This window comes from Corvus hawaiiensis, chromosome 16 (assembly GCF_020740725.1).
Source record: "Corvus hawaiiensis isolate bCorHaw1 chromosome 16, bCorHaw1.pri.cur, whole genome shotgun sequence".
NCBI classification, from domain to species: Eukaryota; Metazoa; Chordata; class Aves; order Passeriformes; family Corvidae; genus Corvus; species Corvus hawaiiensis.
The window spans coordinates 5,782,154-5,809,842 of NC_063228.1; the positions used below are offsets into that span (position 1 = coordinate 5,782,154).

General features: G+C 42.1%; 1 protein-coding gene across 4 annotated transcripts; it reads left to right on the forward strand.

Annotated features, from left to right (window-relative positions):
* Positions 1-558: 558 nt before the first annotated feature.
* On the forward strand, positions 559-27,683 carry WIPI2 (WD repeat domain, phosphoinositide interacting 2). Of its 4 annotated transcripts, none has more exons than XM_048321203.1 (12): positions 559-778; positions 9,448-9,530; positions 14,383-14,552; positions 15,745-15,841; positions 16,415-16,512; positions 16,937-17,029; positions 17,829-17,899; positions 18,566-18,673; positions 19,434-19,598; positions 20,632-20,739; positions 21,909-22,039; positions 22,855-27,683. In XM_048321203.1, exons 1-12 carry the CDS (start codon positions 705-707, stop codon positions 22,965-22,967), a joined length of 1,311 nt encoding a protein of 436 aa, XP_048177160.1. In that variant the 5' UTR covers positions 559-704; the 3' UTR covers positions 22,968-27,683. The 4 variants fall into 4 exon arrangements, with proteins under 4 accessions (XP_048177160.1, XP_048177162.1, XP_048177159.1 ...); XM_048321205.1 differs by having other exon boundaries at positions 560-778; positions 21,909-22,006; XM_048321202.1 differs by lacking the exon at positions 559-778 and adding an exon at positions 6,253-6,371.
* Positions 27,684-27,689: the final 6 nt, after the last annotated feature.

A 27,689-nucleotide genomic window follows, 5' to 3' on the forward strand; every position in this document is an offset into this window, starting at 1 on the left:
TGGACATGGCCAGGGCTGGGGCCTCTGCGATCTGTTCCAGCGCCTCACTGCCATCCCAGCAAAGAATTCCTTCTGTGTAACCATCTTCCCTTTCAGAGCGAACCCATTACTCCTTGTCCTATTCCTACAGATTCTGGCCAAGAGCCCCTTCAGATACTGAAGGCTGCTCTGAGGTCTCCACGCACTTTTCTCTTCTCCAGGCCGAACAGCCACAACTTCTTTTTCCCTTTTCCCAAGTCCGGAGCCCCCGCCCGCTCATCTGCTGAGCCTCGGGGCCATCCCGTGGCACGAAGCGGAACTGCAGAGGCCCGGGCGGGCGGGAACGGCGCGGGGCGTGCCCGCGGGGCCACCGTGACAGGAACGCGGTGGCCGCGCTCAGCCTGGGGACAGCAGGGGCGCGTCCGAGCCGGGCACCACCGGGCGCGCCCCGAGTCTCCCATCCACCGCCGGCCGCGGCGGGCCCGGCTTAGCTTCGGAGCACGTTCCGCCCGGCGCCGCCGCGCGCGCGCAGGCGCGGTGGCCGTACGGCGGCCGGGAGGGGCGGGAGGGCGCAGGCGCGGGGGCCGCTCCGCCGCCCGCCGCGTAAACAAGGGCCCGGCGGGGATGCGGCGGGGCCCGCGCGGTCGCGGCTGAGGGGCGCAGCCTTCCGGAGGTGTTTCCTCGTCCTTCCCCCGCCGGACGGGGGTGGCGAGGGCCGTCCCGCCATGAACTTGGCCGGTCAGAGCGGTGACGCCGGCAGCGGCCATCTGCTGTTCGCCAACTTCAACCAGGACAACACGTACGGGGGGCTTAAGGGGGCGGGCTGAGGGGGCCCGGGCCGGGGAGGGGGCAGCTGAAGGGACAGCGGCCTGGGGGGCCCTGAGCAGGCCTGGCCGCGGGGGGGGGGGGGCGTGGTGGGGTCTCCCCGGTGCCGCCCCGTCCCATGGCGGGGAGCGCCGCTGGAGCCGCCCCTTCCCGGAGCCTCGGGGCTGCGGTGAGGCCGGGGTCCCCCGCGGGGAGGAGGGCCGGGAACAGCCCCCCTGTGCCCTTCGGCTTCAGTGCGGAGCCGCGGGGACAGGCCGCTCCTCCCGCGGGGACACGCGGCTGTGGGGTCGTGGCAGCGTGTTGCCCTCTTCCTCCCCCGGATCGCTGTCCTGGGGAGCTTCTGCTCCTGCTTGGGAGACATCGCTCGCTGTTCCTTGGGGGAAGGGACGGGAGGAGGGCTCCTGCTGCTCCTTGATGATGTCCAGCCCTAGGAGGGCCTGACATGAAGCCCCAGGTCTTCCAGGACTTGCAAAGACTTCATCCAAAAGTTCCTCGCAGCTGTCTTTTCATACAGCTATTTTATTGTCACCTGCTGTGTTAAAAAAGTGAGACAGGCTTGAAGGTATTTTTATGAGCCCATGCTACTTTTAGTTTTGCTTTTGAAAAGAGGCCTTTCTCTGATCCTTGGAACTGCACTTACTTGGGCTTCAGATGGTTCAAGCTGCACGTCTCACAAATTACTTAATCATTGCAGCATATTTAGATCAATTAGTGCACATTAGTTTTTATATGGGGTATTATAAAGCAGTATTTTTAATTTAGGAACCCCCTATTAGTTGGGATTGGAGCACTGAATATCATTTAAAGAAGGATTTGACTGTGTTAAATACCTGAGAGATGAAGCTGGGGAGTAAAAACCGAAAGAACTTGTACTCGAGAAAGGAGATTTTTTTTTTTTTTTTAGGAAGTGAGTAAGAGGAAATGATCTCAGACTGGCATCACAGAGTATAACCCACGTGTGTGGTGGAGGGTTTGTTTTTTAACAACTTGTTCTTTTTGCAAGCAACAATATCTTGCCCTCACGAGGGAGACCTGTGCCTGTCCTCAGCACGTCCTGTAGCATATGGGAGTTGTGAAGGTGAGAGGGTTATTTCTGGTGACTGCCAAGCTTGAGCAGAGTTACATCACAACAGGAGAGGCTCTGTTTGCTTTTGTAGGTTTTGTTGGGGGTGAAGAGATGAGCAATTGGAGCTGGATAGACTTGAGACAAGAGACTCTGGCAGTAAATAAGTTATGGTAAATGATGGGGGGAGCAGTAGTGCTCTGTGTATTTGTAAGTAAATTATTATCCATATATTGATTCAAGCCAGAGACTTTTGCAACTGCTTTTCACATTTTTTCAGTGAGTGCCATATAGATCTCTCTCTGTCCGTGTAAAACATGCCCAAGTTTTGCTCAGCTACCATTCATTTTTTACCTGTTACTGGAAAAAAAACCCAAGTCATAATAACTAGGAGATTTGTCACCTCTTTAGTCTGCAGTTTATGAAGGTCATTATATACATTTTTGAAGTTCAGCTCTGCTCTCCAGTGTGGCACTTCTGCATTTTCAGTTGCACCTTAGCTTTGTGGAGAGCTTTATGTACCTGAAGATCACTGAGTTGTGATAAAAAACCCCACTTATTTTGAACAAGACAGTTGCAGGTTGACTTGAGAACAAAGCCAAGACAAATAAAAAGAAAGCAAATATAACATAAACTTACCTAGGTGGGTTTTGGCTTGTACACCTTGAAATCTTTCTTGTAGGAGAGTGGAGGTGATTCATTTATAACTTTGAGTTTATAGGGAGAAAAAAGGGACACCTGGCTAATGATTTCTTTCCTGAATTGTGTGTGTTACTGCACTACTTTTTCCATTTCATTTTTGTAAATAACCAAAAAATCTTTTTTGGTAGCTGGCTTGGGTTGGTGGTTTTTTGGTGGGGCTTTTTGTTTGGTTGGTTTTTTTTTTTTTTGGTTTTTTTTTTTTTTTTTTTTGGTGTTCTAATATCCATTGTGAATAAATGATGCTTTTAAAAATGATTTATATATAAATCACCTTGAGATTAGCTGATGGGAATTTTGGTAATGTATCTTTTATGTGAGGCAGGCCTGGCCCGTAGATCTTTGCAATTACAGTTCTTGGACTACTTTTGTGTCATTTTTGAGTATTTGTGAATTCAGCTATCTGTTGTAGAAATGACAGAAATATCAAAAGGCTCCTGTTCATATTTTTGTCTCAAAATTCTGAGAATAATTTAAAAGGCCACTTAATTTGAGATTAATGAGGTGGTTGATGATGTGGAATAATCTTTTCTTACTAACAGTGTCTCAAATAAAACTCTCCAAGAAAAGTAGTAAGTATAAAACAAGTCTTGCGGATGTGTTTGTTAGCAGCTTCTCAGTGAAACACTTGTCTGATGTGGTAAGTGGCCCAAACAACCAAGTTGCATTCAAGTTCCTAAACTGAGTAGAATTTAGTGGTTGTGTATGTTCTTTAAACTGAAGTTTATTTGATTTTTTTTTTCTTTTTCCCCACCCATGATCTCTCCTAGTTTCTTGTTTGAGTAGAGAAACAAGAAGGCAGCTCTCTGGGTTTATAGTACACTATTCTATGTATCTAGGAGATGACAGTTCACCAGGTGAGAAGAGCTGAAAAGAACTTACTAGGAATGACTTACACTTTCCCATGCTGGGCCTCAGCTCACCTCTTTTCAACTTTTACAGGTAACTGGAGCCCTTCTCCAGACAGGCAAGGTAAACAAATGTATATTCTTTCAGGCAGTATATGAAAGACAGGCTTTGTTTATGTCTGCCCAGTCAGTAGAGCTCACATCATGCTTTCAGGTGCTTCAGTAATTAGAAAAATTGCTGACAGACAAAACTGGAAAATAAATGACATGGGCTCATTGTTGTTACTACATTTAAAGCTTTTAACTTCACCTTAACGAGGTGCCAGTTCCACTCAGGCTTAACTGTGTCTTGCTTACCTCCACAGCAGAGCCAGTTCCTTGCCTTAGGAAAAGATGGGGCTTGTTACTGCTGAAAATAAGTGTCAAGCTAACTTTTCCTTGGTTTTATGAAGAGTTGGTAATTAGTTACTCTCTCCTGTAGGAAGATGAGCTTCATGGTAGCTCTCAGTCTTGGGAAATTGGATTGCTGGTAGTTAGGAGAATGTTGTCGTCATAAAAGTTGCTGTTGCTTTTCCCAGTTGTTGCAATCCCTGGCGGCTGAAGCAGATATCCTCTATCCTGCTGGGTTTTCCTAGACTTGGCTAATATTCATTCATGTGCACCGTGTGTAGTGACATTGTCTCTTAGAATAGTATCTACATTATTGCAAGTGTTGTCTTGCCTGTTTATCCCACATTGCCCTAAGCTTTATTTACATGAGAGTTTTGAGTTATTGGCTGGGACTGGAACTCTGCCTGAAAATGCTTCACCTATAATGCAGCAGAAGCGGTTGGTTTGTGGCTTCTCTTTGATATAATGTTTTCATTAAGTGAAAACACAGAGAAGGGTATTCTCAGAAGATGTTAGTGTGCTTGTTTTGGACGTAGCCCTTTCCCCCAGTGAATCAATCATTGCACAACTCGGCATGACTGGCATTCCTTGATTGAGAGGCAGAAGCTCCAGCTTGCAGATCAAAGTGGTGCAACCGATCGGAATTCGGGTGTCCCAGCAAAACCAGGCAGTGGAAGCTTGTGGGTGGCCTCAGTGCTAGGTAGGTTTTACAGCTGTAGATCTTTAACAATGGATACTTGGGAAGAAAAACCCGAGTGCAGTTTGTATTACCTCAGGGAGAACTGCTAAAACTGAGCACAGATACATTTATGAAAAATTAAACACTTCACAAACTCATAGAGCTTTAAAACTCATAAGGGAAATGCTAATGGATTAGAAGTTTGTGACTTTTTAAGCAAAGCATAACTTCAAGAACCCAAAGCTTGTATGTATCTATATAATAGGTAAAACTTTCAATCTTTAAACTGTTGCACAGGTGTTCTTTGGAAATACTTGCGAGTGGTGTTCAGGTTCAATTTACAAATACGCACCTACTTCCCCCACCCACAAAAAATAACCCCACCAAACAGCCTGCTTGTGAAATAATGCAAGTGGGCAGACTAGAGTAGTCACCTTTTTTTAAAAAATAAGTAATCGTGTGACAGCATTTGGAAACAAAGTAGTCACTGCACTTTTAAAAACAGGCTTCTGATGAAAGGGAAGAGCAAACCTTGTGTTTGGACTTCTGAAGAAAACACTGGTGTGTACCTTATTGCCAAGGTCTTCTTCAGGCTCTGCTTTCATTTATGTCTGGAGTTACACAAGCCATGTATCTGTCCGTATATTTCTTCTTTCCAATTTAATTCTGCCCATTATTTCCCAAATAAATCAATTTCATTCTACATTGTGAGCAAATGCTGCTGTCCCTATATACAACCAGCATGCTTTGTGTCCCAGAAGTTGTATTCTCATTCCCTTATTCTGTGATGTTTAGGTCTCTGTAGTAAACTGCTTGTGGTGGGAGGAACAAGGGTTAGGTGCTGAGCATTCACTCCTCTGCCTTTGTTTCTCCTAGGTTCAGGAGAAAACACCCGTGATCCTTGAGGACAGGAGAGCTCTCTATTCCAAGGAGGCTTTAAAGCTAAACACAGACCAAAAAAAGGAAGGACCGAGCGGTCACGTAGCTCCTACACTCAGGGAGGATAGCTGAGAGAGACAACCGTATGTTGTGTTTCTTGCTGTTGTTGCAGAGGGCACAGCAGCTGAGGGGGGCTGGCCAGAGGATCTGTTCCTCAGTGTGTGACCATTTGGATGGGGATTTGGCCCGAGAATAGTGATATTTACTTGGATTGTGGACTTTCTGTTGTCCCAGCCTGCATGTTAAGTGATGAGCAGGCGTGGTCTCCTTTTGCTGTAGCAGATTTAAGTTTGTGGGTTTTCTTTTAATACAAGAATAATGGGAAAATCTCCTGTGGGTTATCAGAATGTTGCTGACAAAAACATTGAATGTATGAAGTTCTGTATCTCTTTTCCAAATAATGACCTTTGATATTAAAATATGTCCATGAGATGTTACAGCTTTGGTTTCAGCAGATATTTTGGAGGGGGAAATAAAGCAAGGTACATTTCCATAGTAATTCCTTAGCAATTCTTATGTCTTCATTGATTTTTCTTTTATTACTATTATTTTCCGCCTCTTCATCGTAAGCCAAAATGTTTTGTCTGTGGAAATTTACATTGGTTTTGAAATGAGGTGGAACATTAGTATAATGAGACTGTATAATAATGAAAGTAGGCTTAATTAACCAGTTATTTAAAGTAGTAATGACTTTTAGAGTCATGTTTATGCTGCAGCTGCAACTGATGTAATCTTTGAGAGAGCTGTCCTTGTTAGGAGCTTTCTGATTAATGTAGAATATTTCTGATTAATAGTTAAGGTCCTCTGCGATATGGAAAGGGAAAAACTGGTTTTCTTCCTTCTGTATGTATATTAAAGAAACAAAAGAAAACCTTAGGATTCTAATCCAGCTGAAAAAACTTGTTTCTAAAGAGCCAGAGAGATTGAAGCAGCTGATTTCCCCCTTTAGGTGAGTGCACTTAGAGTGAGTGTCAGCATCTTCCAATGAGTGTGTGAAATCTCACAGCACTGTTTGCTTGATGAAGATAGTTTTAATTATTTATGACAGCCACTCTTGAAAATACTATCAAGATTTATGTAGTCTGGGATCAGACTGCAGCATTATCTCTGGAAAAAGTAGGTAAACACAGTTCCATGAATCATGGCTATATTGATAATTTTGTACTGAGGAGACAGCCTTCATGATGAAATAGCTCAGAGTCTACAGTCTAAAGTGTGTAATAGAGGCTACATAACAGAGCTAAAAACCCACATGTCTATGGCATAATGTTAGAAGAAAAAAGGCAGTTTTAGAGAATATTTATTTTATTTTCAATTTCAGTCTCTCATCAGCTTCTGAAAATTAGGTGTTATAAAGCATAACACCTACACTGTGAAAGGAGCTTCTGATAAACCACAGCAGCTTCTTGTTAGCCACTCTCTATCTGAGCAAGAGCTGAATGGCTTATTGATCATATTTCTTCCCCATATGCTTGCACATTTTTTTGGAGGTGAGGTAATTTTGGCTAAGTCCTTGTTTTGTGGATTTGGCCATTTAGGTGGCTGTGGGATGTCTTAAGGGCTTAAGTGTAATATCAGTGCAGGGGAAGATGGGAGATTTAAATCACTGTGATTATGCTGGTATAATTCAGCCTAGTGGGTTCTTATTACATGTAAAAAGCCTTTTTCCAGTAGTTTCATAAGAAGTAATTTGAGAGTACATTTAAAAATACCAAGCCAACAAAGCAAACCCTCCAAAAGCAAGACAGCTGTTCTAGAAGAAAAAGGGGTTATTTTGCAGTTACACTTGTACACTGAAATAGGTTTAATTATCTTGACTTGAACTGCTTCGTGTAAACAAATAATTTGTGACTTCATCACTTCAATCCTGAAATAAATAACAAAAAACAGTTGTCATGGATGGAAAGGTCCATTCTATGCTACTGCGTTTTGGGTTCTCCTCAGTCTAACGATTTTTATCGTGTACACAGTTCTTTTTTTGCCATTGTCTTAAGCTCATTTGAATGAGGTGTAGTCATAGGACAAGAAAAATGGGCTTCCTTACTGCTTTCAGTGATCCTCAGTAAAACAGTGATTCAGCAGTATTCTGTATTTACTGTAAGTACAATTCAGGAATCAATTCTGCCTAGTAATACAGATAGCTGCTGTGTGGAGTTCTCCATGAGGAAATCATCCTGTGTCTTTTGTGGATCGTTCATATTGCAAGGAGTCTTGTGACTCCATTTATTTTTAACTCTGTGAACTGCTTGTTTACCTTTGAAAAGTGACAGTTTTAATGTCATTCTTTGTCAAACTTTCTTTTGAGGAAAGCAGTATATATAAGAAAAGCTGACTTACTGCTTTATTTTACCAAATTAGAGTTTCAGGAGGTTTTTTGCACAGAATGTCAGTTTTCATTGAGTTGTACGAAAGTAGTTGAGCAAAACCACTGAAGTGTCTTTGGTGATTAATCAGATAGAGACTGCTGAACATACTGATTTTGTCTGAAGGAAAATTAAATTCAGTATTTCTAGGGTGAGTTAGAGGAGAAGCAACAAAATTTTGTTTTATGATTGCTTCTCTATCTTTAAGCCTAATATGTTTTTTTAATATCTTGGTTATTGAATCTGTGGAATCGAATCTCTTGCCTGCATGGTGCATATTTTAATTTGAAGGTTTAAACCTTCTCAAATATTATTTCCTAACCAGATTGTGCCAGTTGTATTTTCTTCTAGAAGAGGAGATCACACCATCCTACAGAAGTTGATTTTGTAGCTTGGGATGTTAATTTCACAGGGTGAACTATTTGAGGAGCAATTTTTAATCTTCTGGGTATGCTGAAGTTTAAAAAAGACTCACTTTGGAGCCACGAGTGGAAAATACAGAAAGAACGTGAAATGTAGGAATCTTCATTGTATTCCAAATGCAGCATTAATTGTTAGTGCATCTGAATGTAGAGAATCATCTTGCTGAGTTCAGGAAGGCATTTTGGCAGGCTGACTGGCAGGGTTGGATTGGAGCTCTGTGTTGAATGACTTGCCACAATTTAGTGTATCAAAATGTATTTTATTGGAATTTAATTAGTTTTTCCTTCATGTCTCTTGGCAGTTAGAAATATATGGACTATAAACATACTAATGCACTTCTGTAGAACTGTATTGACTGTTAATTTTCTTTATCTGTGGCATAAAATCGTCCTCCACATGGGGAGGGGAACCAAGAATGAGCCATTGTCTGCTGCCTTGATGTGTAAAGACCTGCAAGACAGGCTAGAGGTTTTTCTAGCTTAAAATTTAAGACCTGCCTTTGACTCTGGCTGGAAAAGCAATTAACTGGTCTGTGAGCTAAGTGTGAAAATTGAGTAATGGAGGAAAGAAGGGGTTTTAGTTAGTTTTTTAGTGTTCTGCTATTGTTAAATCTCTTTAACATCAGTGACTGGCACTTTTTAGAGGGTGCCTCTGATCAAAGATTCAGTATGAGTATTTGTAAGACTGAGACCTAACAATGGAGGTGCTAGAACATCATCACCTAAAGCCAGAGAAAATTAGAGTTGGCAGTTTTTAATTACTTTTTTTTTAATGTGAAAACTCTTTTGGGATGCTCGGGGACGGTTACCCTGTGAAGAACAAAAATCCCCAGACAGCTCAGTTTAAAAGGTCTTGGAGGTCACCTCTAATGATGAGACAATGATGTAATTGGTTTGCATTACATTATTCAAGTCATCATCTTTCCTCCACACTGAAGCTTTTAGCCTATGTGAAGAAATCACCGGTGAGAATTGGGCAGTAGATTCACTTTAGGCTGTGAACTGTCATTTCGTAAATGTGAAGCAGAATTCCACATCCAAATTCTGTAATTCTGAAGCTGTTTGGTCTAATCAGATTTGAGGACGCTATCTGTGTCTGTTGTGGCTTTTTTGGACAAACTTTTCATCGCTTTCCTTACTGAGCTAACCCAGCTGGAGGTTTAGAAAGGGGTAAGAATCTGTCCAAGGGTAATCACAGCTGATGTCATTCGTGTTCCTGACTGGCTTGTTTCTTTTGCAGATCCCTTGCAGTTGGCAGTAAATCAGGCTACAAATTCTTTTCTCTTTCTTCTGTGGACAAATTAGAGCAAATCTATGAATGCAGTGAGTATCTTTTTTTTTTTTCCTCTCTTTTTTAATCCCCTCAGTTGGCTTAATGTGGGAAGAATAAGAAATGTTTCATTTTTTCACAGGTTGTTTGAAATTGGCCTAAAAGGAACCTTGAATGTAAATATGACACAAATACAAAGCAGTGATTGAGGGCAGGGTACAATTATAAATCAGTTCTGTATTTAAATTTAGCTGGTATAGTGTGAAATTCGAGAATAACGAGAACTCTGCTTTTCTAATTTTGAATCCATTAGACAGGTTACATAGCAGCTGGACATAAAAAGAATAATTTACTCATGAGAGAGTGTCTTTTGGGTCTTTATACTGGCTGTTGGGGCATGGAAGCACTGATAATGCTTTTATCAAGTAAGAAAACAAAGACTTCATTATATATTTTTCTATCCTAATATTTTCTGGTAGAAAATTATTCTTTAACGTGATAGCTGCAGGCTTGCTCATCCAAAAGGGTGAATAATTCAGATTCCCATAACTTCTCAACACTGATCACCGTTGAGTAGGATCTGAGATGAAATGGAGGGAAGCCTGAGGGAGAAGTGGTATTCCCTGTTCTGCCAGCAGTTCATAGACTTCCGTTTTTTTTGGTGCTAATAAGTCAACTATGAATGCTATGCATGCTTTCTTGTAAACTCCATGTGAGCAGGTGGTACCAACTGCTGTGATGTCAGCATTTATAGTGGGGATCCCATGACAGAGTTGTCCTCAGACTCCATTCCCAAAGTGACCTGACCCTGTGGCATCTTAAGTTTGGAAATGGGGTGTGATTCAGATCACCTATTACCTGGGATGACAGCCTGCTTCTGTACACAGTCAATGGAGAGAAGTAATTGTGAGGTTCAAATTAGGTACCTGTGGTCAGGTTAAACTGTGTTGCAGCTACATCTTCCTATTTGAGTCATGGTCTGGTTGTACTGGTTAGTAAGTGGCTTGGATTCCATTTTCTGCCATGTAGTTTATGTGCCTGACCTCTGCAGTATGTCAGGCACTTACAGTATCTGGCCTGGTATCACCCCAGGAGACTCGGTGAAGATGATTCCTCTTACACAAGACACTGAAAAATATCCCGAGAGGTCGGCTGCACTGTGCAGGACTGCATCTTCTGGGTAGTCCTTGAGAGAAAAAGTACAGGTTGGATAAAGTGCCTTGTTCAACATCTCACAATAACCTGATAAAGCAGTTGGAATTGGAATTTTGACCTGCTGATTGCAGTCTTGTCTTCAAATGGCTCTGGGATGCTTGTGTTGACTTAAACTCTTTGATATTTTAAGTTTTCTGAATGTTAAGTCCATGAAAGCTGAGCACAGAGTATGAGATAACATTTAGTAGAATGTTTTGGGTTGGAAGGGACCTTAAAGATCATCCAGTTCCAGCCCCTGCCATGGGCAGGGACACCTTCCACTGTCCCAGGTTGCTCCAAGCCCCTTCCAGCCTGGCCTTGGACACTTCCAGGGATCCAGGGGCAGCCACAGCTTCTCTGAGCAACCTGTGCCAGGGCCTCCCCACCCTCACAGGGAAGAATTTCTTCCATATGCCTAACCTGAAGTTCCCCTCTATGAGTTTGAACCTGTTACTCCTTGTCCTCTCACTATGGAAAATTCAATGGTTTGGCCTGTGGAAGCCAGACAGTCTTGGCTCAAAGCAGGTCGAAATATTGAGAGCCGTTCATTTTCTTTGTATGAGTCAAATAATGTTCAGTCTTGGACTTGCAAACCATGCCTGTTAAAACTTGATATGAGGGTGGAGGGCTTCCTGTGCATTGGGTACCTCCTTTCCTCAAGGAAACATATCTTGAGGCCTCCCAAACATGGTGCCTCCCACTTCCCAATTTAGTTTAAGTGGGTCTAAAGACTTTTTGTGTTGAGTGAGCACTGTTAAGGACCCCTCCCTCTCTTCTGGAAGATTGATCTGCTAACTCTTGTGTAGGTGTTTAAACTAAACTGCAGAATATGCCTCAGCTGTCTTGGGTTTGAGAGAAATAAAAAAAGCCATGGGAGATTTGGCTGCTCCCATCACTGACTTCTCCTGTGACTGCAAATCTCCTGACTCCTGAGCAGTTGATCCCACTGTAAAAACAAGCATTAGATTGGAGAGTGCTTTAAGGCTTAATGAATGCTTCTAACATGCTTTATGTTCTTGGATTAAAAATGGAATAAAGGCACAGCTTATCATAATCTAGCTGGCTCTAACCAGCTCTTGTCTGTGATGCTACATGCTTGTGTTTGTGAAACTAATCTTGTTATGTGTTTGCTTGTTCTCTCCTCGATGCCGAGACTTAATTTGTTTTGCAGTTCTTTTTGTTGTTACTCTGTTTTGAACCTGAGTTTCTGGCAATGCTCAATTGTGTAGTGTAAAGGAGATAATATTAACAGAAGAAAAAACCGTGAGTAGCAGCATTGCTATAGGGCTTTAGTGCTGCTAAAGGTATGATTAATTCAGGTCAGCTGAATGTAGGATGGGCAGTATAGCCTGGTACTCTCTTGAATAGGTGCTGTTGGGAAGCATAAATTACTTGGCAGCTGTGAAGAGATTTTATCTCTTCTTCCTGTTAAAGGAAGACAAAGGAGCAGAGGTGCATCCTGTATTTTTAAAGTGAATTTAATTAAATGCCCATCACAATGTCTTTCTGTAAAGGTAACTGTCTGTATTGTAGTCTTTTTATGGTGAGGCTGAAGGATTATCAATACCTTGGAGGCATTTTGCTTATTGAAAATTTTTTCTACTGTCTGGTTGCTTAGTTGTTGATAGTGCTCTTCCCTGTGTGCCTTCCCTGCTGCTCACCCTTCCCATCACAGCAGCATAGGAGAGCACTTTTTCTATATGAATCCCTGCTGCTGTTCCTCTTCTGAAATACCAGTTCTCCTGCCTGCCTGGGAGGGTGACAAATCCCAGAAGCTGTGTCTGAACACTGCTATCCCTGGATGGGGAAAGAAGCTGTGCTCGCCCTGGAGCAGGGAACAGTCAGACTGTGGATTTTGGGTCTCTGTGTGCTGGTCTTCTGACTCTTGTAAAAGGATGTCATCATTTTGAAGGAGTCCAGGCTTAGATGGAGAGCTGATAACCCATCCTGTAAAATATTTGAGAGTCTTTTATGTAACTACTCTGATTCAAGGAACACAGACCTCTGCATTTCAAAGTCTCTACATACATTTATTGAAGCAGATCTTTGTGTTTCTTTTTCATGTGTTTTGTGTAGTATCGGGAAAATGGAGAACAATTCCTTGAAAACAACGTAATTACTAAAATGCATTATCTCTGTTGCTCAAGAAAATTGAATTTTCAAAGCCTCTGTGAGCTATTATGTCTTCTCTGGAAAAGTACTGTATTAAATACAAGATGCAGATAAAAGTCAATTATGTTGCATGGAGTACTGAAAGTGCATAGTGTAAACCTGCTCCTTTTTCATAAGCAGGCTGTTTCTCTCAAAAAAATGTAGAACATTAAATATTTTGTGTTCATTTTCTTGAAATAAACTGCCCAGAAAAAGCACTTTGAAAGCAGACACGTCCCACACTGATAGCAGTGTCATATTCTGAGAATGTTGAACAGAACTTTTTCATGGAATTTCTGTCACTGCTGATGGGAACAGTGCAAATTAATTACTTAATGTTTCTCTTGGCCAAAACAGAAGCCTTCAGAAACAAGCTCTTTTGGGTTGTTTGGTTTTTGTTGTTGTTTGTTTTTTTTAACTGGCAGCTTTATGGTTTGGAATGTGTTAAGCATTGAGCTAATCCAGAAGCTGACTCCTGAAAAAATTGTTTTGATGGATCAAGGCCAAAGGCTCAAGTCACTTGTCTTGACTGGGTTCTGTAATGAAAGGGCAGGTGTAGCCCATGGCTGTGAAAAAGCTGCAGAGCATGGTAAAACCCTCTCCTGCTTCTTTCTTCCCTGAAAACTGTGTCTGCTGTGTCCCTGGGGCTTTTGGAGAGGAGCTTCTGGGGATGGGAGAGGGAGGCACAGATACCAGGATAACTGGTGGTGGGACTTGGCCTCCTGCCAGCTTGGTCCAGTGCTGGGGTATAATCAAATGCTGTGGAAGTGCTTCTTTGCCAGAGATCCTGCACTCTCCTCCCTCCTGCTGTCTTCCTCACGCAGGGATTTGTGTTCCTCCTTTGCTTTCAGTGCTCCCATAGTAGAACACTTGGCAAATCTGATGTTTTATGGCTCTGCATGAATACTGGGCATCAGTGATTCCTGCACAAATTGCTCTTAGGGCCTGTCAGGTAAAAGATGGTATGTGTGAAAATGCTAATTGGTGGCTGCAGCAGTCTTGTGGCAAATGAGGTTTACCAGCTTTTTTGAGTACTGTAACCTTTCTTTCTTCATGGAGAGGTATATGGAAATGCCAGGGGTTTGGGTCATCAGAAACCCTTGCATACTTTAAAAACAAAACCCAAATACACCCACAAAAAAAGCCCAGGAAACATTTGCTTTCCTAGATTTCTGCAGAGATAAAAAAAGACTGCAAAATTCTGGAATTGACAATTTTCTGGGTTTCGTAGCTTTGGGGCTTTTTTTCTGTTGGATTCTGGGCATGGGGGAGTAGACACTGTTCTGAAACATTAACTTGTGTGACACCTTGGGGAAGGGGGAGGAAATCTTTGGAAATCAGCACTCACTGTGTAGATTTTCTGCTTTCAAAGCCTGTCCCGTCTCCCACTTTGACTCTGAGCTGTTGTGGCAGAATGTTTGTGGTGTTAGGCTGTATTTTTACATAGACTGAATCTATGATTCTGTGATTTTCTTAGACAGTATTTCCTGTTGATGTGCATCATTCTTCCTCCCCTGAAATCTCCCTCTGTATTTTTCCCTCGTTCCTTTGATCCCCCAGCTGACACAGAAGATGTGTGCATTGTGGAGAGGCTCTTCTCCAGTAGTCTGGTGGCCATAGTTAGCCTTAAAGCTCCACGCAAGCTGAAAGTTTGTCACTTTAAGAAGGGGACAGAGATTTGCAACTACAGTTACTCCAACACCATCTTGGCTGTCAAACTCAACAGACAAGTGAGTAGTGATTTTGCCTAAGTGGAAATGTGGGAAAGGGGCTGTGGATCTTACTCTGGCACTTCCTCTGCTGATTGGTGTCTCTTCCTTTGGTGACAGAATTGCTATTTGAAATTTACTTGTGCTTTTCCAACTGTGGCTTCTGTATGGCATCTCAGTACTTGTATTTGGTTAAGTATTTTTGGTTCTATGCTTATGTATTGACATAGGAAAAGACCCTGAGTAACATGGACATGCTTTGAATAGGAGGTTGGACTAGAGACCTCCTGAGGTCCCTCTCAGTGTGAATCATCCTTTCATCCTAAATGTGAAAGTATGTGAGACTAACAATTTCTCTTCAGGCCAAAATTTAAAGTTATCTATTAAATTCTTAGCTTTTTAAGTACTGTTTGCTGAATTCTTCTCAAAAAAATAAAATTTTTTTAAAAGGCACTCGGTGAATTTTTTGAGTTAAGTAGCTGGAAGTATAGTTCACTGTATTAATAAATCATTAGTAGGCTCTTCAGCAAATACAGACTTCTCTGTCTTTAGTCAAACTAGAGAGAATGGCATCTGAAGGAGAAAATCTTAATGTCTGTCTTTGCCCCCAAAAACTGAGTGTGGGAGGAGGGGTTTCCTGTTTAAAGTCATGAGAGAAATAGTGGCTAATTTGATTTCTGGCACAGGGAGTTAGTGTTAAATGAGTAATGTCTAGTTAGTCATCCGTATGTAGTCTACAAAGTGTAAATGAGATTATGAACTTAATAAGAGTTTAAAAAAAAAAGCCATTCACAAATGGTTATGGAGACATAATAGGCTTTATGAATGGTTAAAAAGTCTTGTCTGTTTTCCCTGTTTAGCAGAAGCAGAAAGTAATTTCCATTATTTACACATGTAAATTGGTGCAGAGTAAGAATTAAGTGAAGGTTTCTGGCTTGCTGACTTAAACTAGTAATGGGAATGACTTCAGTTTGCACTGGTGAGATTGAAGGAAGTGGGGTGCACTGGTCAGTTCAAGTGACCACATGCAGTGTGTGTGTCAAGAGCTGGATCTTGTGTATCTTCTGTCAGACTCCTACTTCTCATCAGGTGGTACAGCCTCTTCTCTATTGGAAGGTACCTGCTGCATTTTGGCATAGAATTTTTTTAGGATTGATAAATACATATAAACTCCATTTCCATGTCAGCATTTTGTCCTCTTTCCCTTTTCTAGCGGCTGATAGTATGTCTGGAAGAGTCTCTTTATATACACAACATACGAGACATGAAGGTATTACATACAATCAGGGAGACACCTCCCAATCCTGCAGGTAAATACAGTGGTAGAATCAGCAGAACTCTGAAAAGTGCTTTCTGTGTCAGTGTATGAGGTTCCCTACAGGGAACTGTTGTGTTGTTAATTCTGCTTTCAAATAAAATAACAAATACGAGTGTTGTCTGAAAGCATACTTGTTTGATCCAGCTGAGAACAAGTAGCAGACTCTGCCTTGCACTGCATCTTCCCAGTATTTTGGTCTCCTGGAGTGGTTGTGTTGAAATGTTAGAAAAAAACAGGAGAGAGAAAAACTGGATTTTGACAGCACTTGGTCTATTAAAGACTTTGTCAGGTTAATGCTTTAGGAATCATGGCAGACACTGGGAAGTTCTACTGTTTAATCAGTTATTGTAACTCTCTTGCTATTCTTCCTTTTCTGTTTTATATTAAACTTATGGTAAATAGTTGAATATGTATTGCAGGTTGACTCTGAGATTACTCATCTTTGGTTCTATTTCTGTTGATAATTTGAGTTATTTTTGTGACACTTAAGCACAGAATCAGAAAGTTTTACTGCATAGGTCTTGGAATTTGCCTGTTTCTAATTCTGTTTCTGCATCCCTTCTAGGGTTGTGTGCTTTATCAATAAACAATGATAATTGCTACCTGGCCTATCCAGGAAGTGCAACTATTGGAGAAGTACAAGTCTTCGACACCATCAATCTAGTAAGAATCTTTGAATGCTGTTTTCACCTCTAAAGATGCAGATTTTGAAAGTTACTTAACTTGCTCAGAGAGGAATTACTGGACGCTTAAGTTTCTGTGCATCAATTTGCAGCACCTCTTGCTTCACAGAATGTCAGCAAAGAAAATACAACTGCTAATACTAGATTTGATGAATAGAATTGGGCATCTGGGTGGAACCAAGTAATTTCTATTTGAATTGTCTTCCTGCTGCTCGTACTCTCTATGCATATGCTGCAGTGATAATTTTATGTACTTAGCAGTTACTGAAAAAGTATTGAATCTGTTGTCCATAAAGTAAGACCCATATTTGCCTTGAATGTGCTTAAATATGCAGTCTCAAGCTGCACACATGTAGCTTTTAACCTGCACTGTTCTAAGGTTCTATTTTGTTGATTTGCTGCAGAGAGCTGCCAATATGATCCCAGCTCATGATAGTCCCTTGGCTGCTTTGGCATTTGATGCAAGTGGTACTAAACTTGCCACGGCCTCAGAAAAGGTAAGGGAGATTTTGATTGCCTTGCCAATATTGATAAAAATCAAATTTGTTGTTAAGTATTTTAAGTTTGTGTGTGCCCTGTTCCATGTGCAAGTGCCAGAAAAGAAGGCTTACAGTTACAATGGGAAATCTGAGTTAAGATCTGTTAATGATATTTGACACAATTTCCGTGCTGTGAAACGTTGGATAATAAGGTTATTTAAATAAAACATTTTAATCTGGCTGTAATTAGGGCAGTCCTCTGAGTGTTCCTCCCTTTAGTGCAGGATGCTTATTAGAAATTAGTTGTCTTGTTTTGATGCTGCCTTCCTAATGAAAACAAGACAGTTAAAGTCCAAGTAGAGAGAAGTGCCTCGCTAGTCTTTGGCATGCGATGACAAATCGTTCATGAAATGTGTATAAATTAGAGAGTCTGAAGCCTCTGCTCTTTGAGTAATAAGCTTAGACTATAAAGGTATAACTGATCGCATCTGATAAAGGCACAAAGACATCTCCAAGTGACTGCACTCGTGGTACTTGTCTAGTGTGGTCGTTTTCATGATCAAATATGGTGAGAAGGGCTGGTTTTGATGCACAGCTTGTTCTCTACATTAGTAGCTCCCACCTCTTGTTTCTGTACTCTTCAAACACATCCTACAAACAAGCTCCATAAATACTTCATATAGTATCTGGGGTGCATCACAGCAATGAGTCACCAGCAAAGTGGTTTGCTGCTTCTAGTTGTACTCTGCTTGCTAGAGCTAATACACAATGAATGAACTTGAAATGAAAAATGATTTTTTTTTTTTTTTCTTTACAGGGGACAGTAATAAGAGTGTTTTCCATTCCAGAGGGACAGAAACTCTTTGAATTCCGAAGGGGAGTGAAGAGGTAAAGTTCAGCTGGGTTAATTACCTGATGCTCATTCCTTATGGTTGATTTCCAGTATGTTCAGCAATTGAGCTGGCATCCTGATTTTTTGCTTGTTTTCATCTTCATTCATCCCTGCATGTATGCTTATAACAGTTTTCAGCTTGAATGTTTTCCAATTTTATTCCCTTGGACTTGACTATTCTACAAATCAATCCTGTCAGAACTGTACTCCCTCTTGCCTTTTAAAAATTTATTGGTGAGGGAACTTGTTTAGAGTGGGTCACCTTTTGTAGGATATATTGTATTCTTAGGGCAATTGGAGGCAGTACATCTAATATTCTCACTCTCTTCTAAATCCTTCTAATACTGTGGCCATTGACAGCCGTTGTAAAATGGTGGTGTGGTTTGTGGTAACAGTAACTCTCTAGTTCTACTCTACTTTATACAGGGGTAAGACTGAGTTCAGATTGTTACTAATTGATCCCATATCTGGTAAACATCAGAGCTGAACATCATTAATCTTATGCTTGAGTAGCCTCAAGAAATTATCAGAGAATTCAGAATACTAATTATTTAAGAGTTTTTTTCTTATTTGCAAAGTAGTGGTGACTTTAGAAACCTGCTTAATTAAGCCAAATACTTTTACTTCATTGTTTTTCATCTCTTTTTTTCTTTTTTTCCCAGGTGTGTGAGCATCTGTTCATTGGCTTTCAGCATGGATGGCATGTTTCTGTCTGCATCCAGTAACACGGAGACGGTGCATATCTTCAAACTTGAGACTGTGAAAGAAAAGTAGGTTTCAAAGGTGCCTTAGATTTTTCAAGGAAAAGGTTTAGAAGTTGACTGTACTCAATAGGATGAGTTCTCCAAAGTGTGGAGAGACTTCCTTTGAACACTTCTGTAAAGTAAAGGGCATAAGAAGTCACTTATGAATCAGCAACTGCAGCTGAGCTGTGTACTGTTCTCCCACTGAGTAGAAAAGGTGTTTTTCTGCCAAAGAGAACTTGGCCATCCTTCACAGAGGAGTGTGGAGCAGTTTTAACGTTTTCAGTTACATTTGTTTCACCTCCCCTGATATCCGTATGGGAAGAGCTATCTCAGCAATGCCTTCCAGCTGCATATAGAGGGCTTTAAAAGGCACCAGGTTGTAAAATGTTCCTATTTATGATTTGAGAGGACAGTCTTAATTACATTTCAGTGGAAGTTATTGGAAACAATGATTTGCTTAGTGATAAACAGATTAATAAAATCCTGAAGCGTGGCGCTTCCCAGTAGATTCTGCTCTTGTATAATGAATGTTATAAAATGCAGTCTTAAATGCAGAAATATCAGTTTACAATCAAGCATGCTTAAATAACAGGCTGAGAGTATTGGAGGACACATTTTGTCCTGCAGCACAAATGAAGTGCGTTAGAATTCTCAAGGGTGTTAGTTATTTCTGAAGAGAAAGAAGCTGCTTAATATCTTTAAAAATAAAATGTTTTCAAGTGTTTGCACACTTTTCTCTCTAAGGTGAAGGCAAAGTTGGTCACTTTTCTCTTCTAATTTGTAGACCTCAGGAAGAGCCTACAACCTGGACAGGTTACTTTGGAAAAGTGCTGATGGCCTCAACGAGCTATCTGCCCTCTCAAGTAACTGAGATGTTCAACCAGGGTAGAGCCTTTGCTACAGTCCGTCTGCCCTTCTGTGGGCACAAAAACATCTGTGCACTTGCCACGTGAGTACAGAAATGGAGCCTGCCCTCCCCACCCTGCTGGCTTGTTTGGGCTCTGGAGAGGCAGCCACTGTAAAACACAACTTCATCTGCAGCAGAGCACCTGTGATCATTCCAGTTTAAGAGCAACGTGTCAGAGCTAACACCTCACAGTCATGAGAGAGGAGGAGGAAAGGGCATAATATTTGGATAGGAATAGCCCATTTCTAAATGTTGTTTAGAGATGTCTTCTAAAGGTGTCTTAATTTTGGAACAAGAATACTGAGAACAGACCCATGGGCTTTTATGGCATTTGCTTCCATTAGTGCTATGGGGAATGATGCTGTATGTTGCTAGTGAATTGCAAAATTAGGCAATCCAGCCTAACCATTAAAGAAGTCTTTGAAAGCAAGTTCATATAATTCTTGTCTCTAAAACAGCGTAGCATTCATTAAAGTTAATTTTGAGGACTAAATCTAATCTTTTATGCTGTCTTCCTCAAAGGCAGGTCCCATTTGGCACAGCTACCAAAGCAATAAGATGAGCAGTAGTAAACTTATTTTGTGGGGGTTTTATAATTTTTATGCTAAATTGACTTCATGTCTGTACTCTCACTCCTCTGATCTCAAAGCACCCTTTAAGCAATAATTAAGCTTTGTAACATTTCTCAAATAAGTAAATCCTTCCCGTTAGAATATTCGTCTCTGGAGTTGCACAAAGCTTGATAACTGGACGGTAACTTCTCAATCTGTTTTACTGAGTCACATGTAATTGCTTGATTCCTGTGGCATCCTGTTAGCCCCAAAATGTGGTTATGCTGTAATTTTTTTACACACAGTTCTTTCCTGGGTGCTCTAACTGTTAACAGCATTCCCTGTCTAGGAGCAAAAGTGCGGAAAATAATGCCTTAAAGTCATAGAATCGTTTCGGTTGGAAAAACCCTCTAAGACTGAGTCCAACCTTTAAATCATGGGAAGGGAAGGGAGTGTGTATGCTATTTAATAATCTGTTAATTAATAATCTGTTAATTAATAACCTCTCCTCTAAACCTTTCTAGAATCCAGAAGATCCCTCGTTTGCTGGTGGGAGCTGCTGATGGGTATCTCTACATGTACAACCTAGACCCCCAAGAAGGAGGCGAGTGCACACTAATGAAGCAGCACAAGTAAGTCCACATTAGCTGAGAGCTGTTGTATTTTATTTCTTCTCAAAATCCAGTTTGTTCTCAAACTTAGTTCTGTTCTAGAAAAGTCTAATTTACAACAGCTCATTTCTTCAAACTAATCTTTTTCCAGACCTCTGATATGAATGAGTAACTTCAGAATCCCCCTGAGCCTTCCTTCTAGGTATCCACTACACCAAGCACCGCTTTACCAGCAGAAATTTAACCCTGTCCCAGTGCAGGGAGGGATCAATCGCTGTTCTCTCTGTGCTCCTGTTTCCTCTTGGCACTTTGAGTTGAGTTACTTAAACAAGAACTTGAAACGAGTGACACCGTCCTCTTCATCAATAAATGAAGTGGTTACAAACATGAGAAAGATCTTACTCTGACTTCACAGAGGGGAAACTGGCCTATGAAATTATCCCTGTTCTCTCTCTGCTGGTGTCCTTATTAAACTTCCTTTTGCATATAGGCCAGGCAGCTGCTGTTCTGTAATAGTACTGTAGAGCACTTAGAGAAATAGGACAATGCACTGTTTTCCAGTAAGAGTTGGCAGGAAAAGCTGGGGTAATACCGTCAAATTACTTGATCAATCATAGAATTAAAGATAATAACTCATGATGATAATTCAGGTTTGCAGCTTTGGTCAACCTACAATTATGGTCAAAAATCATGCATTTATCTGAACATTTTAAGGCATGATCTCTGGTTAGGGATGAAGTAAAGCCTCATAGAGGGAAGCTTTTACCAAGCTGTTAATCTTTGAAGTGCTCTAATTTTTTCTCTAGAGGGTTTTCTAGTATCTGTGTATGAAGCAACCGCTTCTGCTGTGGACAGAGCTCAAGGCAATCTATAATATTGCTGATTGGAATGGGGTTTTTTAATCATGCAGTCTGTTTTGAGTCGTCTTTTCCTACTATGAGCTACTAGGACTTAGATCCTGATGCTGTGTCAGAAGCAAACACGATGCTGATGAGTCTTCAGAGAAATACCAAGTGTTGTCAGGTGCCTTCTTGCCAGGCCTCTGAAAAGGAGGGACCAACTTCCTCCTGTTGCATTTCTCTATATGTTATTCTTGCACATCAGATGAAATATTTTCCTGTAGCTGCCAGCTCACGCTGCCTTGTGCCCAGGCAGATCACCTCTCCAGCTAACCCCTCTCTCCCTGGCAGGCTCGATGGCAGCATGGAGCCCGCCAACGAAATTCTGGAGTCTGCATCCCACGACCGGCCCTTGGTAGCGCAGACGTACAGTTCCGCTGTGACTAAAGGTACATACGTGCCTTCCTCACCCACCAGGCATGGTAAGGAGAAGGCTGGGAATGGGGCAGGGAGCACCTCTGCCTGTTGCTTCCTTCTAGATGGCTGCATGAGCTGGTCCACGTCCGCACCGAGCTTTGCGTAACCGCGCGTATGAGGTGGAGCCTTGGTGAGCAGTAGGAAAAGAGCACTTGTGGTGTGCAGTAGCTTTCTGTAGCTGGATCACTTGTCTTTGCTGCTTTCTGGGTAGAACTTTTTCTGGAGTTGTGGTTGATTGCTGTAGTGATAGTTTCAGTACTTGCCACATGGTTCTTGAGGCAGTTCTGCACCCAGACCTTGTGCAAAGCATCTGAATTATAGCCCTGCTCCCTTTTTAACATTTTTTTTTTTTACAAAAGGTTGATAAATTCTGCAATTGTTCCTTTATGGGAACAGCAACCTTTTAGCCTGATTCACTGCTCTGTTAAATCAAGAGGATGAGAACTTGGTTAATGCTGCAGCTCTCCAAGTCAGTGGAGCTTTTGCCACGTCGGGCACCCCAGTTAGTGCCTCGCTGCAAAGGGAGGACAGTCAGCACATATCACGTGTGTACTGCACTGCGTCAGTGGAGACTGAAAACATCAGCCTGCCCAAAGCTCCAGTATGCGTTGCACACACACAAGAGTTTAATTTTGATCATGAACTGCTCTTGGCTTTGGAGAAACACAGTAGTGAAACAGAGTCATGATAAAAGCAAACATAGGGTGGCAGTGAAACTATTTCAAGTAATGCCTGGTACTTCAGCTCTCCTCATTCACTCTGGATCCAAGCCTTAGTTTGTTGCTGCTGATTCCCCAACTCCTTGTTCCTTTCTCTCCAGCCTATACGGATGACCTGGGTGCTGTGGGTGGAGCTTGCCTGGAAGATGAAACCAACTCACTTAGATTGGACGAAGACAGTGAGCATCCCCCCATGATCCTTCGGACAGACTAAACTTGGACCTGCGAACTCACTCCTGAAGCAGAGAACACTGGCTTGATGTTTCTTGAGGAATCTCGTGTTATGCTGCTATGAACTTTGACATGAGTTGGGAGAGAGGATGACAGACTCTTACAGTTTTAAGTCGTAGCTGTAGTTCTAATTCTATACAATTGGAAAAATATATGGTTTTCAATTCAGTGGCTTTTAATCTTGCTTATCTATTTTAGCTGTGTTTATTTTTTTTGTTGCCAAAACCTGCTGTTTGTGCAGCCCTCAGAGCCTACTTAGCTTTGCATGCGTTCATGTGCCAAGCAAGCATACGAGGGGGAGAGAGAGAAGCCACTTTATAACAAACTCAAGTTTGTATTTTTTTTATATATGTATATAATATTTAGCCTATATAAGGAAGGAGTAGAGAAGTGGTTCTGGAAGCTGAGACTAGTTCTGCACTGACAAAGGTCCAAATGGTTTCCTGTGCATGGGCTTGCAGGCATACCTAGTGACTGACATGCAACCTTTCAAATGCAATGGCCTGTTTTTTTGGGTTCTCCCTTCCCTTTCCTGGACCATTTTGTTAATTAAAATTCCTTCTGAATGTTGTGTATTTGTGGGACTGTTCTGTTTGTTGGGATGGAAAACTGGAAGTGTTTCCCTGCGTAAGGATATAGAATATAGAAAGTGCCTTTACAGGGAAGGAAAGGAATTGCTGCAGGAAGAAAAGCTAGAATTGAGGGAAGGATTGTTAGAGAATCTTGTCTGTACACCTTTGGTACTTGGGTGTCTGTAGCCTGTAGCAGCTGATGAGCTTGTGGGTTTTTGAGAAAAGACTTGGAATGCACTTTCTTTCTTTCCTGTAGATTGTCCTATTTTCTTGGCAGAGTAGCAATAACCTTTTTTTATACTTTTTTAAATTATCCAAAGCAAGGATTCTGTCAGGCTGGAGGGAAGTCCCTGTAGAGTTTGGCAGCCCCACTCTATAAACAGCCTTAAGGTTTCCTGCTGGAAGGCTCTCAATTCCTGCTTCTTCTCAGTCTGGGGCTGAGTGTAGTGCTCTAATAGTGAAAGTTCTTGATTTTTTTTTTTTTTTTTTTTTTCAGATACTGATGTAAATATAAATGATTTTGAAAATTTAATTTACTTCCGGGTTCTCTACTGCTGCATAACAATGCTTTTCTTTTCTTTGGTTTTTTTTTTTCCATTTCCCCACTCATCAGAGTACCTCTTGCGATACACTCAAGGACTGGTTGTTTCTTTGGCAGTTTTGGAATAAATCCTTAACTGCCCTGACACTGTCTAGGGCTTTCCAAGGCTGAGCAGTGCTGCAGACTATTTTTAGGGTTGTAATGTGCCTTCTCTTAAGTCTTGGATAACAGTTATTGAGCAAGTGATTAGTGAAGTACTTGGTGAGTGTTACTTCCCTTTGCCAAAACGAGCCTGCTTTGCCTTCTGTGTAGCAATGTGGGTTGTTTCCTTTCCCTCTACTGACTGCTTACAAAGAAGTAAATATAAAAAGAGGCAAGAAAATGGCAGATCTTGAGAGGAGAACAGAGGCTGAGTGTTCCAGCTATGTGTGAACTCCCTACAACAACTACGCAGTGATGTTCTTTTAGGATTTGGTACCATGAACAAGTCTTCTCTGGAGCAATAGCAGGCAGTGGGCTCTGTCCCCAAAGCCCTGTGTGGGCTTCCCCTGCCTCTATAAGTACAAAGAAGGTGGTAGCCCCTGCCAAGAGAGCTCTGTCAAGGAGGCTGCTGTGAGTCTGTGTCAGTGGAAGGTGTTTGTACACGAGCATGTGTGGGAGAGAAGGGTTCAGGCTTGTTTATTCTCTGCAAACCCTTGACTGTCCGAAGTAGTCGGTTGGAGTGGCTTGTGGTGTCCTCTCCAGAACCCAGCACATTCACAGCAAGCCCCTGAGTCATGCTGAAATCTTGCTTAGTCTCTTGACTTTAAGGTCTGGCTGACAACTCAGTTCCATGGTCTGCAGTTACTTATTTTATTTTCTGCTTTACTGCTCTCAGCTTTGCTGTGATGTTCCGAGCTGCAGAGTGAAATACAAGTCTTGAAGTAAATATAAGCTCAGTGAGCTTTGCTGGCAAACTCAACCACCCAGGAGATGTCTGCTCATTCCAGACTAAAGCTGGTTAACATTCCTGATAACATCCTTGGAGGCTTGGCCTAGACTCCACAAGCACAGTTAGCAGTAAACATGCACCAGCAGCACAGGTCTGCTAAGCACACAAGTTTTACAAGTCTTGAGTGTAACAAAGGCCATGTTACACCCCTAAACGTAATTACTAACTTTGCTGTTAAAAACAGAGAACATGTATTGTACTAATTTTATTCCCTTCTTAATTTTCATACCTTATTTTCCACAGGTGAGTTGGAGATCCCATATTCACTCTATTTGTGTCTTCCGTACGCTGTAGCGTGTTCCTGCTCCTGAGCCACACACTGTGGAATTGCTGTGCCCTACTTGGTTCACTCTTAAATAGAAGCTGAAAGCCAGTTAAAGTATCTTCTTGCTGTTGTAACTGGGAAAATCTTTTTATAGAGCAAAAATATTAATGTTCTGAGGTTAGTGACCAGCTAGTAGGGTGGAGCAGGTTGTTTCTGGTCCCCACTGGCTGTGTATTTAAGAGTGGTGACAGTAGTTTGTCTTAAATTCATTGCATGAGGATATAAACTTTTTCTCAGATAAAATATGACTGATGTAATTTCCATGTGATGGCCTCAGGCCCTCAGTAACCACCCTGTTGTGGTATGCTACCAAAGTTAGAAGTCTTTCAGCTTGGGGGTTTATCCCAGTGACACAAAGATGTGTTTCTATTTTTTTTTTTTCTTTAAACATAACTAGAAATACTGTTTGCAGCTGCATCCTCACCTGAGTGTGGAGCCTGTGATTGCATTGTTGTTCTCTGTGAATCAGGTGGTGTCTAAACATTTCTGTTCTGATGCTCTGACAAACCCAGGGTAAGCCAAGGAGGCTCTAGCCCTGTGCTGTGGCCATGAGCTGGTCACAGGGTATGGGAACACCTGTGCAGCCCCTCTCAGTTTAGACTGACCTTCCTTGGAAGGACAGTGTTTGTTCTGTACAGTCTGTCTCTCTCTCCATATGGGCTGCACTTCCTCATAGCTTTTAACTCAGTGGAGGGTTGAGGCAGAGAACTGAAACAACCAAAGCTAGGGAGGGGGGAACACTGAAAAACTTAGAATCCTAAACTCAGGTCTTAGCTTGCAGTGGGATCAGTTCCCAGGGAGTACCGTAGGGAAGGAGCTGCTTCTCTTGATGTGCAAATGGGCAGCGAGTGCAGGTCCTCGGCTGCTGTCTCGACATCTGTCTGTTTACTCTGTATTTCAAGTTCTGAGGCAGAAAGCTTTTATCTGCCCTGGTCTCTTCTTATGTCACTGTTTCCAAAATACAAGTGATAGATACGAATCTAGCCGTTAAAAGGCAGGGCCTGGCAGAGGAGGAGGAGGAAGTAGAAAGCATCAAGAGGTTGGTAAAAGCTGTTTGTTCTGATGCCCTGTTGAACAAGACATTGGCACAAGTGCTTCCTCTGGGATCAGGTGTGTGCTTGTACCTCACTGCTCTGGGTCCTGCACGGCGAGTTTCTTGGCTCTGTGTTTTGCAGAGGGTGGGGGTAGAGGTGGTGGCTTTTCAAGTCTGCCTGAATGCAAATAAATACCTGAGAAGACCTTTAATGCAGTGACAGGTGTTTGCACAGAGGAAATTCGGTCTGACCTGTGTGGAATAGCAAAAAGGGAGGAGGGAGCAGAGGAGCCCCAGGCTGGGTGAGCGGGTTAGCACTGAGCCCGAGCACAGCACTCTCTGTTATGTCCCATGCTGTGCTTTCTTGGCTCCAATAATGGCATTAGCACCAACCAGCATGCAGTAGGACAGTAGAATTTCTTTCCCTGTGGGTTGCTGAGCTGTTCAGTATCCCACTGGCATGTGCAGATGCTCTGCTGCTGTTTGCAGAGCGACAGGAGTCTTTGTCCAAAGTGTTGGTGGGGATTAATCACTGCAGAGGTTTGGGAAGTTTTATTCTGTGCTCCAGTTGTCCTGGCTAACAGTGAACTTTATTTAAACTGTTAATATCTGAGAGCAAGGCCCGAGCGTCTTCTCCACATGTGCAGAGCAGGCCTTTCTTTTCCTGGAATCTGCTGGCCTGTGAAAGGCTTGCAATGAAGAAAGCATGGCTCTGACTGTAAATAAATCCTTTCAGATTCCAGTTGTACAACCAAAGGAATTCAGCAAATTCCTATTTTTCTAATCATGACATGCCTTCATTTTAATGCTCTTCCGACTGGCAAATCTCATCTTACACTGCTTTGAAAATAACGGGCAAGAAGTTGTAATTCTGCCCTGCAAACAGCTGCCGTTGTGCTTGTTACAGGTGTCAGTGCTGTGGCTTTGGCCATGTGGCCGCAGGGACCCTGCATGTGTCCAACTCAGGAGCGGGGAGTTCTCCCCAAACCTGTAGCTCTGGGTTTCTGTGGGGTGTTGACTCAGCCCTAGGTCTACCTGGATCTATTTGCTCTTGCATTTGCTTCCTGGAGAAAACCCTGCATCCTGCAGTGCTCACTGACTGTTTGGTATCTGTGTTGATAAGTGGAAAAATTTGTCTAACATTCCACCTCACCAAGTGTCTGGCTTTCACTGCTAGCCCGTCGCTCTTTGTAATTTTATAACTGCCTAAGAAATTAAATCTGTGTTGTGATAAGTATTCTGT